The sequence below is a fragment of the Pyrus communis genome, chromosome 11 (genome assembly GCF_963583255.1).
Source record: "Pyrus communis chromosome 11, drPyrComm1.1, whole genome shotgun sequence".
Taxonomy (NCBI): domain Eukaryota; kingdom Viridiplantae; phylum Streptophyta; class Magnoliopsida; order Rosales; family Rosaceae; genus Pyrus; species Pyrus communis.
Genome location: NC_084813.1, coordinates 8,435,947 through 8,448,618, shown reverse-complemented (window position 1 = coordinate 8,448,618; position 12,672 = coordinate 8,435,947). Strand labels below are relative to the sequence as shown.

General features: G+C 36.3%; 1 protein-coding gene across 1 annotated transcript; it reads right to left on the bottom strand.

Annotated features, from left to right (window-relative positions):
* Positions 1-7,329: 7,329 nt before the first annotated feature.
* LOC137709431 (uncharacterized) lies at positions 7,330-9,171 on the bottom strand. The gene is made up of 2 exons (XM_068448520.1): positions 8,890-9,171; positions 7,330-8,085 (listed from the first exon to the last, which is right to left on the bottom strand). The coding sequence occupies exons 1-2, from the start codon at positions 9,038-9,040 to the stop codon at positions 7,415-7,417; spliced, it is 822 nt and encodes a 273-aa protein (XP_068304621.1). The 5' UTR covers positions 9,041-9,171; the 3' UTR covers positions 7,330-7,414.
* Between the last annotated feature and the right edge of the window lie 3,501 nt (positions 9,172-12,672).

Here is a 12,672-nt window from a genome sequence, read left to right as displayed (position 1 = left end):
GCTTGGGCAGATCCAGACGTTCTTTCGAGGTCTTTTTCTGCTAGGTTTGCTGTTCCTTGTCAAGTTTTCCATCAGCCTGCTCAGAGCGTTGGCTGATGGAAAATTACAAATTGTGGTTTGGTGTTTGATTTCTTCTAGTTCGGTTCAGCTGGCTTTGCTTCTCTCTCTCTCTCTCTCTCTCTCAAGTTTTTGCTTCTAATTACTGTATTAGCTTTGGAGTTAAGAAATATATGAAATATGTAGTTATTTTGTTGTTACATCTTACTAAGATTTTCTAGTTTCGTGGTGTCACACACTAGTGCAACAAATCATCGGGTAAATTTACTCGTCAATGTCGAGCATATCCGAGCTTGATAATTTTTAGCACACATTTAGGCATGATGTTATGATGTTTTAATGCGATTGCGTAATCTCGAGAATCTAGTACATTTTCTCTTCACGGTTTATTTATTGTTAAATGAAACTTCATTAAAGAAGGAACACGAGAAGTTGAAGCAATCTATTAAATCAAACTTATTTAAGTTCTTCTTCGCATCGTATAATTCATCAAATCAAACTTGCTAAACTTTAGTTACCCCTTAAACAGCATGATATACATGCTGTTAATTAATTGGGAATAATATATTTAATCTTCCAGTTTGAATTATTGATGCTCTTGCTTCTAGTACTTTGTTTGTGTTTTTTATTCACGCACCATTTTTACCTTTTTATACACCTTTAGTTAATTTATGTTTTTTAATTTTTTTTAATTTATTTAATCTAATGATCGAAATTAAAATAATGTGTGAAAAAATAAAAAATAAAAAATGAATATCACACCTCTCTCATTTCATGAATACTCTGGTTAATTAACAGTCAGGTTTTCAATTAAAAATATAAAAATAAAAATTTAACTGTTAAAAAATCCCGAACACCCTGAACGCGAGCACCAAGAATTTTGCGATTGCAAACCTGCTGCTGCTTTTTTGGACTGCTGAGTGCTGACAGAAATACTTTTCACTAGGGAACCAACAAAAGTATTAAATGCCTTCTTACTTTGTGTGGCACCCACCAACATCTAATGCATGTACATGTAGTTCAAAAAGAAGATATATATACATATAATATAAACATGCACGTATTTGTTAGAATGATTTATATACAAGGGGTTTATTTTTACTTGATGTTCTGATTAAATAATGCATTGTAAAAATTTATTTACATATTAATATATTATTGAACTGAAATGTTAGCGTGCGAATAAATTAATTTCATGTAAGTTTCTCTTTACAGTCGAATTTGACAATGTGGTCACTGTTGAATTGAAAAAAAATGAGTTTCTTCTCTCAAAATTGTTCAAACCAAAGGTACAAGTAGGGAATCCAAGGCATTGATTGCCACAACCACATCTATGCAATTTGGCACATCTGTCATTGTAAAGATTTCAGAATAGTTTCAATATTACGTATCACTTAGTGTTATGAATGTTTTAACTATTAAATTTAATTATCATAATTGTTAAATCTTTTATTTTTAATTTTATCACTTTTACATACAATTTAAAAAAAATGGAATTATTGATAAAAACAAAATTAAGGCTTCAAACGGTTAGGCTTGAATAGACAACATAATTTAGAGAAGTTAGCTAGGATGTTCTGCATTAATTGGAAATCATGGTTTCTGAAGTAGCATAGACCAAAACGCTGCCACCATCACATTCTCAAAAAAAGCTAAATCACGAACTGCAAAAGTAGACACCGGATTCAAGTCTCTTTCATGAACCTTTGTAAATATATACAAACAAAGTACCTCATGGATAAAGAGTGAGGTTAAGGGGTATGTAAAATATTCTTACTGTAGCGAAGGCTGCATAACATTTGGTCTCGATGGGAATCCAACATGCCGATTGGGGGAGGGGACGTAAGGGAGGGAAGTGGATCTAATATCCAATTTCTGGTCAAAGCCTGCATGTCCGAGCACATGATGAGGGTGGGGATGGAATATCACGGCTAAGGAGGAGGGAGGAAAGAAAAGTAAAAGGCAGAAATCAATAAAAATAGGAGAAAACTTCGAATAAGGGGCATGAACCCAAATATAAGACAAGCTCAGGGATAGGTGATTTCAACAATTAAACTACATAGTGGGATAGCCCTAAGACCAATGATTACAATTTATTTTTACAAGAAGAACATCCTTATTGTGGAAAAGCTTACATTACTAAGAAATGAATTAATAATTTGAATCAAGTTAACACTTTCTTTCACTTACAACTCGATCCTGCAAGTGGAGAGACATATTAAATGTCAAAACTGGTGCAGCCTCATCTTGCTAGAAATAATAAAACCATGTAACGTAGATGTTTTGAATCCAAAACTTGAGTTCGACTTTCATGCTCGGTATCATCAAATGATACAACTTTTAATTTCAATAGGTTAAAATTCAGGTCTTTCAATGTAGACCGTCGACTACCTGTATCATTTAATGAAACAGAGTACAAGAAGGAAAAATCCCAAACAATTAAAGCATTAGACAATTTGGCCGGCAGTGTACATAAAAGAAAAATGGCATAGTGTCAACCGTCTTTTTATCTCTCGTGTTTTCACTTTCGTGCAACTTTTTTCGGTTGTATGGTTACCAGTGAGTAGCTGAAAGACCCAGAGTCAGTACGTGTAGATGAACAAGGGAATACAATGCACTCTCGTTGCTCGTATCATCTACAACATCCACGCTTTATTGGGAATAGTGCACGGCGTAGACTAGACATGAATGGTCCAAAATGTTTGTTGAGGACTTGATGCATTGGTCCCCAACAGCCAACACATTTAATGTTTTATCTATAAAACACTACAAGGAAAATTCTGTTACGTTCTCGAGTATTCTATATTTTGGAATTTTTGGCCGAAAAATATTGGTCATTGTATCTGTAAATTTTTTTTAATTAAAAAAATTATTGAGATTTTTATAACTCATTATTTTAATTCTTGAGATTTGAATTTAATAGAAGTGGTCCCCGAATTTGTCAACCATCAATCATTTTGGTCATTCAATGAAAAAATATATTAAATAAGGAACAAAATAACAAAAATACCCTCAATTTAATAAACAATAGGCCAAATGATTTGACAAAAATTAAGGATGTTTTTTTTGTCACTTTAACCTTATTTAATGATTTTTTATGGAATGACCAAAATGATTAATGGTGGGTAAACTCAGAGACTACTTCTATTGAATTCAAATTTCAAGAACCAAAATGAGGAGTTGTGCAAATCTCAGAGATCATTTTGACTAAAAAACCTATCTATAACCAAGAACTTAACAGCTAAAGATTATGAAGTATAAAATACCCCGGATGCATACTAAAAAAAAATCTCACGAAGGGAATAAAGACACATTCAATGTTTTGGAAACTAGGCACCATGAACCAAAATGATTCTCATCTGAAAGGCGTGAAGAAGGGAGTATGATTCTCTTCCTTCTTTTTTTCTCTCCCTTTCCCTCTCCTATTTGAACTGTCACGGTTAAACCGCATCAACATTTTATATTAATTTTTTATAGAAGGAGAAAAATAAAATAAAGTGTGTGAGAGGAGGGGAATGAATGGGATGGAAAGAAGATGAGAGAGAATTCTAGTTCGCGAAGAAGAAGAAGATGGTAAAATACCAGGAGGATCCTCTCTGGATCCTGAGGATTCTAGGGATTCTCAAATCATGTCCGTTCATCGTATATAGTTCGGCAAGTTTTCGTCAGATACTATTTATATTTAATTTAAAATAAAAATATTTAAAATAATTTTTAATCACACACTAATCGAAAACGATTTAAAGATCTCAGAATCCTCATTCGGTAAAATAAATGCTGGAAAGCATATGTATATATTGATACAGTTCCAACCAATTTACCAGACGACGTATCAATTATTCACCAAATCCGACCAACTGTATTAAATTCATCTTCACATGGATGTCGACTCCTCTTTCTGTTCTCCAACGGTTTGCCGTGACTGACTTGATAATATGTGCAGCGTAATGCCATAAATAGTGGGTATGAAGGGTTTGAAGTTAGGAACTGACAGACAATGTTTTGAAAAGGTTAAAAAATTGTTAAGATGTAAACCAATAATATATTTTTATGTTCCGACACTTGGCTCTCATTGAATCAATAGGCTGATATATGTCAAATTTTGAATGCTAACAACTTCTTGGAATCTATAGTTGTAACTTTAGGGAACTAATGCTGTAACTATTGAGAAGGGAATGTAGTTATTGACAAATTAACTAATTTAAGGTTTCTTTCATCTTCTTTTATTTGGCATGCAAATTTTCTTCTTCAGGTTTTTCCTTTTTTTGCAATTAGATTTCTTAGACATGCAGGTTTATCTCTCCTTCTTGATGTGCTATTTTCTTTTTTACCTAATCTTTTTGGATATTCCTTTTTGTTTTGCTACTTTTCTTGCAGGTCTGACCTTTTAGGTTCTATTTTACTGGAGTTTGGTCTTATGCCCCCCTTCCCCTCCTCCTCCTATATTTTCATTTCCAAGAAGAGTAAGGTTTATGTTCCCTTCTTTTTCTTGTGTTATCTTTTTAAAGAAGGATAAGGTTAATGTTCCACCCCCACGCCGCCCCCCCCCCCCCCCCCCCCCCAAAAAAAAAAAAAACACAAAAAACCCACAAAACTCCTTTTTTTCTTGTTTTTAATTTTCTTATTTTATAAAGGTAAGATTTATGTCCTTTCTGATTAGGTGTAACTTTTTATTTTTATTTAAGAAAATAAAGTGATAAAAATTTGGGACGCAAGTCACAATTTTGATAATTGTGATAGAAAGACACGAAATCTGAGTTTTGTAACACTTTGCCCTTTAATTATCGTGGTGCCGATCTAAAAGTTGCCATATTTTCTAAAAGCATTTCTTCAGGCTTGTTACCGACGCTCATATTCTGTGTAGTGCGTCTTTATTTTGTGGTGTGACAATATGCCACATGGCTTACTGATAGGAGCATATTTAGGCGACTTAGTTGGCTTGTTCTTGTGCATTTACGTTGTTATTTCTTAGTTCTTTAAGTCTTTTAAGCCATTTTCGTATGTTTTCAGGTTCTAAGGGCTAAAGGAGCAAAGAAGTGCATTTTGGAGCCTTTTGGAGCACTTTTGGGCTAAGGATGGATAGCTTATGCTTGGAGCCAAAGTGTTGGACGAAATTGAAGACCAAGTGAGCCTAGAATCGAAGAAAGAAGGAGGAATCAAGAATTGGAAACCAGTTTATATTTTTGAAAGGTTTCCAATTGTGCAAGTTTCTAAATAATGTTGGTTGCCTAAACCACATATTCTAGAAGCCCTAGACATGTCCTAAATTGTGCCGCACCTTACCTTCCTTTTCTCTCCCAAAATCTGCAAGATTATGTCACAATCACTTTCTTAAAAGTCTTAGCCGCACCTATACATTCCCTTTCACTCAAAATCTGCAAGTTTTGCACTTTCCCTTTCCTTTCCTCCCTTTTGCCGCAAGACTTAGCCCTTTTCCCCTAATTCCTGATTTCAATTACCTATTCTAAAGGGATTTAACTGAATTCCTGATTCTTAGAATTGATTTGGGGAATTAAACACTTACTTATTTCCTATGCAAGCCTTGCCGTGCACCTCCCTTGACCTTTCCTCCTCCTTGCCGTGCAAGGGAGATAGTTCTTTCCTATTTCCTTGCATTAAAACACATTCCTTTTGTGTTTTATGCATTGCCGCAACTTTTAGGGAGGTTCCTTTAATTTTCTGATTTGATTTCCTATTTCTAAAAGCTTTTGACTTAAATTCTGATTACCTAAATAACCTAGGGTTTTAATTCCTGAAATCCTGTTAATAAACCTCCTTGTTGCAGCCACAAATTATTCATTCATTCACCATTCACGCCAGAAATTCATCCCTTCCCTCTAACACATCCATACTTCACCATTCTCCATATTTTCTACCAAAAACCAACCTTTGCCGTCCCCTACATCCATCCCAACCCTAAATCCATCATTCTATATCATCCATAATCCCCTAAACTCACCAAACCTCTTGTGCCGCAACAATTAGGAGAGGAAGGAGGCCTTGAACGTTTCATGCTCGCAGATTGGAGTGTTCTTAGGTGTACTTCGTTCTTGTTTTCAATGTTTACTTTGTTATTACTTTCTGAGTTTGCTGTAATCATGAGTGGCTAAACCCCTAATTAGTTAGGGGAAAGTTTGAAGCCATGAACATGTTTGAGATATGAATTGATTTCTTCCAATTGTGATTTGTTAAGTTGTGATTGCAATTCAATTATCTGTTTTATTCAAAACTTGTTCTTGTATGTTGATTAAGGACGCATACTTAGTTTTCATGCATGAACTTGATGCTAGTTTATAAACAAGTTTTACCTAATCGTCACAAGTTTATAAACATGAGTAGTGAAGGTTGCTAGTCACAACCGCGTTAATTGAATTCTTGGCAAGAGTATCATGCATTCATAGTTACAATTGCCTCGTCAACACTTATGATTCTCATAGAGCATAATGATCTCTCACTTTATCTCTTCTATGCATTCATGTTGAGGACCGTTAGAGAATAATTTGAATTGTCGCATGCATCATCCAATTCAATGACATAAGGAAATCTGAGGGTTAATTAGTGCATCACGGTTAACTTGGGGTGTTGAGCATCATAGTTAGTGAAAAGCAATTGGAAAGTCGATTCATATACAAATATGTCATGTGTGGAGAATGGACCTCTAACTAATCCATCCATCATCTTGTTTCCAAAATTCGTTTTACAATCTGCCTAGTTTTATAACTTATTTTGTTATTTCAATTTTCGTCAAATCAAAACCCCCTTTTACTTTCTTGTTCTATAGTGTTTAGAATCTGTTTAGTTTGTGTTTTAAAGTGTTTTGAATCAAACCATAATCTTAAATTCGTCCAAAATTGTGTTTAAGGTCAGAAACTGCCTATTTAGTGTTTTTAGGCAGTTTTGAGTCTTTTAAACTTGTTTCGAGTCCTTTGAGTATTTGTGAACGTTTTTAACTTTGTTTTTATGTTTTTAAGTCAATTTAGAGGTTTTAGCAAGCCCTCCTAATCCCCGGTCCAGAACGATCCCTACTTGCATCCTTACTACAATTTGACAATAAGAGGGTTAATTTGTGTGCTTAACTATTTTCGCATCACTTACAACTCACATGTTTAGGAAGAAGCTCTTTCTGTATAACACTAAGTTAATGGATGCTAATGTTTTGTATGAATTGTGAGAAAATAGCATGTTACAACTTACAAGGCCATCTCAATTTCCAGCATGGATTTTTTATTTTATTTTATTTTATTTTTTTTTATGGTTCTGTAGGGATAGTAATGAAGGTACACAAATATGACGCCAACAATTTGCAAATGACACTTGAGTTAGAACCGGAAACAAAATTGTTTCTTGCAATCCAAGGCTAAACCAAAGATAGGCCACAAATTACAACCACTGCATAAACACTAAAATCTATGAATATACCACGAATGGCTTGGTAAACCACCAAACCCCTCTCCAAAAGCTTGACTGCTTCGACCCAATTATGTCCATCCTGAGGCCCTGCCGCTATTTCTTCCTCTACCTCCTCTCGTTTCACAAGCCACAACCGCGCAAAAACAATTGTTACGTCAGTCAGCAGTATAATGTACAGAGGCCTCGAGGCCACAACGCTCTCAGAATTAACCAAGTTCATCCCAAACAATGCGTAATCAGCAAAAGACAACACTACCAAGAATGCTATTATGAGAGAACAGACAACTCGTGTGCTCTCGGATTCTACTATGCAGGAGTTTAATCTTTTCGAAGAGAAAAACCTTGCCCTCGTATGCCGCCTGCTTGCAGGTTCTGTATCGGTTGATGCCTTTTGAACTACTGATGTGCCTAATTGTGATTGAATTTTGGCGGTGGTGCCACCAGCACCTTGCGGTTCCATAGTGCTTGTAGTTGTTGTGTCACATTTGAAGGATGAAGGTCCATCTAATTGGCTTCCAGTTTCAAAATTGTTTTTCCTTGAAACGTCTTCATTACTAGCTTCATGTGCTTTTTGCAATGGGGAACCCGCACGTTTGTCAACCTTACCCTCAGTACCAGCTGCAAAACCAGGGAAATTGATAAGAATATTTACCACCTAGCTAGTAATAACATTTTTGTTCAGCACTAATCCCACGTCGGTTGGGATTATGTGAATTAGACAGTGTGTCAGCAAGGTGTTTAGTTTTCTGTGTGTTTGAGCGATCTATCTAACCCAAAATCAGACATCTAAAACACACAAACTTTTATCAGAACCAAGAGAGGGACAATGTGCCACCAATTGTAAAAATGTAAACTTTTGGGTTTGAATTGGCACTTCCTTGATTGTGATATGATGCAGTGAAAACGGAATTAGCTTATGTATTTTCTACCCCTAATGTGCTTTGAAAAAAAATTGCTTCTGCTGTACTGTAAGAATAAGCTCATTTTTGCTACTTCATGTTTTCAGCTTTTTTTTATACCCAATTTTTATAAAAGCACATTAGTACCAAACCAGTATCAAGTTCCTGGAAATCAATATATGCTAGCACAAAATAAATAATAAATAAATAAAAGACTATTTGAATCATGCAAAAAATTCAATTAATTTTATAAATTAACAAAAGCTGAAGAGATTTTTAGGTGCTAATCATTCTTATTATCTAATTAGTCATTAATCATGGTTTGAAAAAAAAATTAGTCATTAATCATGTGATGTGATGAAAGAGATATACAATCGGTGATGAAATCTGTTGTCAAAAAATAACATGAACCCTACATATGATGATATCTATAATCAAATTAACAGAAATAATCAAACAACTAAAGTAGTGGTGTCATAAATTAAACATCTTTTTTAATCTTTTTGAGATGGAATTCATATACCGTTGTGACGGTGGGATTGTGGTGGTACTGAAGGTGACGGTGGTGGTGACGGAGGAGGAAGAGATTGAATCCGACCCGTGATCAGAGCCATACGATCCGACCCTCTCTCTACAATTCTTCTTCTTCTTTCTTCTCTGCTGGCGCTGTCCATTGTCTTCGCCTTTGATGATTGATTCTTGCTTCTGAGTTTATAACTGTTTTGTGTCGGTCAGGCATTTCAGTTAGAGAGAGACCCCTATAATTACAGGGCAAACCTCTGCGATGTCGTTTAGTTGATCAACGGAAAAATAATGATAAACCATCGGCTTCGATCTGAAAGGACAAAATCTTTAATTGTCTTTATTGGTCGACACGCCTATTTGGGCTGGGCTGAGGTAGAGTTGGGCTAATAAGAAATTTAAGAGCGATGTCCGAAGAAATAGAGACCAAGGTTGGACTTAAAACGTGTTTCTTATTAGGGTTTATGTATAGGACTCGTCATTTAGGGAAGTCAAATTTCTAACCTTTTGTATAAGTGGAGGATATCACTAGATGATAGTATTAAATGGCAACACAATCGTTAAACGTGACTTGTTGGAAAATTAATTTATTATTATATTCGTTTTCTGTATAAAGTATATGTATGATGGAGTAAGGACTGCTGTAAGAACTCATGGAGGACAAACCGAAAGCTTTCCCATAACTGTAGGGTTACATCAAGACTCATCTTTAAGTCTTACCTTTTTACATTGGTAATGGATGAGTTAACGGACATATCTAAGATGATATTCCTTGGTGTATGCTTTTCGCAGGACAATATAGTGTTGATAGATGAAACTTAAGAGGAAGTAAATGAAAAACTTAACCCTTGGCATGAAATATTGGAATCTAAAAGACTTCGCCTAAGTAGGTCAAAGACAGAATATATGGAGTGCAAGTTCAATATGAACAGAGGTGCAAATGAGTTAAGGGTGAGGATTAGAGATCAAGAAGTACCAAAGAGCAAACGTTTTCGCTACCTTGGATCTATCTTGCAAAACAACGGATAATTGGATGGAGACCTCAATCATAGAATACAAGTTGGGTGGATAAAGTGGAGGAGTGCATCGAGTGTGTTGTGCGATCGTTGTATGCCATTAAAGCTCAAGGGAAAATTTTACAAGATGACAATAAGGCCACCTATGCTTTATGGCACGAAATGTTGGGCGGGGAAGTATCAACACGCACAAAAAAAAAGTGTAGCGAAGATGAGAATGCTTTGTTGGATGTGTGGGCACACGAGAAAGGACAAGATTAGGAATGAGGATATCCAAGGTAAATTGAAGTAGTCGAAATTGAAGATAAGATGAGAGAGAATCGGTTAAGCTGGTTTGGACATGTGAAACGAAGACCTACAGATGCTTCGGTTAGAAGATGTAATTACGAGACAGATGCTTAAGGCCAAAGGGGCAGGGGAAGACCTAGGAAGACTTGGAAAGTAACCCTAAGAAAAGACTTGAACTACTTTGACATGCCGACCTCAATATCCTTCAAACACCAGGGTAGACACGTGTTGGCCGACACCCGAATGTGATGAGGCCATACTAACATGCATGAGAGCTATGAAGAAAGAATGAACATAAATAAAACTAGTAAATTTAACAATAATGAATATGCAATTGTGGAATGTGTTCAAAGTATACATCTAATCTAGAACATTGTAGAAGGAATAATAAAAAAAATGTAAGAACATAGGGATGGGTCCTACACCGAGAGGACTCGAAGATACCGATGCGGGAGTACCTTAACGCTAGGATTGTACGCCTCAAATCTGTTATGAGGGGGAGCAAAACAAAACATGAGTGGACCAAGTTTATAAATAAGTAATACTAAAACAGTTATTCTTTAACGTACTAACCCCCAGTTTAGAAAACTCATATAGCATAATAAGTAATAGGTTTTCCTAAAACCCTAGTATGCCATAAAACCTTTGTAAAACATATATCATATATAGTGTGCTTAGTAGTAGTATCATTCGTCCGAATGCCCTTCATCACCCGCTCGAAGATATATATAAATCTTCATTTGTTCGAAGGCCTTTTATCGGTCAACCGAAGCCATATATAAGTATCATTCACCCGTTGACCCTTCATCACCTGACCAAGCCATATATAAGTATCATTCGATTGTAGGCCCTTCATCACCCAGTTGAAGCCATATATAAGTATCATTCGCACATAGGCCCTTCATCACCTGACCGAAGCCATATACAAGTATAATTCGCCCTTAGGCCCTTCATCACTTGGCCAAAGCCATATATAAGTGTCATTCCATTAGGTAAGCACATAAAATCATAAACATAATCTTTCCAAAGTGTATCTCATCAGAGCTTAATAGCTCAAACATCATATCATAAATCATATTCATAAATATCTCAGTAACGTAGAACTTAATAAAACATGATATTTCATAAAGTGTATATCCGATAACTCAATACACGTTTCATAAAACGTAGTCATAAAATCATGTTTTTCATGTATGCATTTCCAGTAATAAAATCATGCATTTTGGAAAGGGTCCACTCACAAATACTCCGCCGTCAAAGAGCCGTGCAACTAGAGAAGGCAGATACGCCACAAACAAATGCACCTAAGCACATAAAGGGACCGCTTAATAAAACTATACTATAACGATTGAATATGAGAAAACGAACATTGTAAATAGATACCCCCATGTGTTGCCACGTGCCACCGTACGCGTCGAATTGAGTCGCCCGAAAGTTGGTTGGAAAAGTTGCCGGCACCACCGTGGATAGCAGCGGAGCATAGTACCTTCGGCGGAGGTGCGTGTGCTCCATGCACTGGCTCATGGCAATACCCACGCACCGACTCAAGCTGTCACGCCTCGATCCCGACATACGTTCATGATCGACACGTGATGTCACCAATTATATGTATATCTAACATACCCTACCTCCGGGATATATGCGAAGCATAACTCATGATCCAACTGCGTAGTAATTTTTCGTACACTTTATGGCTGCATCTAACCTCATTGTTAGACTGCCTACATACCCTAAACAAGGATCAAGCCATTCGTTGTTCATCTTTCACTACACTCGAACATTCATCTCATATCTCAGTACATCTCATTATAATACCATAATTCAAGCATGTAGCACCTCAAGGAACATTCAACAAAGCACAATAATATTCTCTAGTCATCTTGCCATTCACCCACACATATGCATTCCAACACCATCCAATAATCACACCAATCAATAACACATACAATACACCGTAATGCAGGGCTAGAGCGACACAGTTTGGCCGAAGCCTACATCTCTGAAGCTAAAATTGAATCCAAGGAACCAACAAATCAAATGATGTGATTTTGGACCACTTAACAAAATCCATCAACATCGAGTTCCAGACCACTCAACGGAACCAAGACACCAAATGGGATTCCAGACTGCTCAATGGAATCCAAACTAGGATACAATTTTGGACCATTCAACGAAATCGCGGAGTAGAAGGGATTCCAGACCTCTTCCTGGAATCTGAATGGATACAATTTCGGATCACTCAACGGAATCGCGGAGTACAATGCATATCAAACCACTTAATGAAATCCAAGTTGGATATGATTTCGGACCACTCAACGGAATCACGGATCACAAGGGATTCCGGACCTCTCAACGGAATCTAGATAGAGCAGGGAACCAGACCACTTAATGGAACCCCAGTGGCAACCCAGTTTTGGATCACTTAACGGAATCGAGCAGAAGTCCAAGAAATATAGCAACGCTTGAAGAAAAAGACAAGA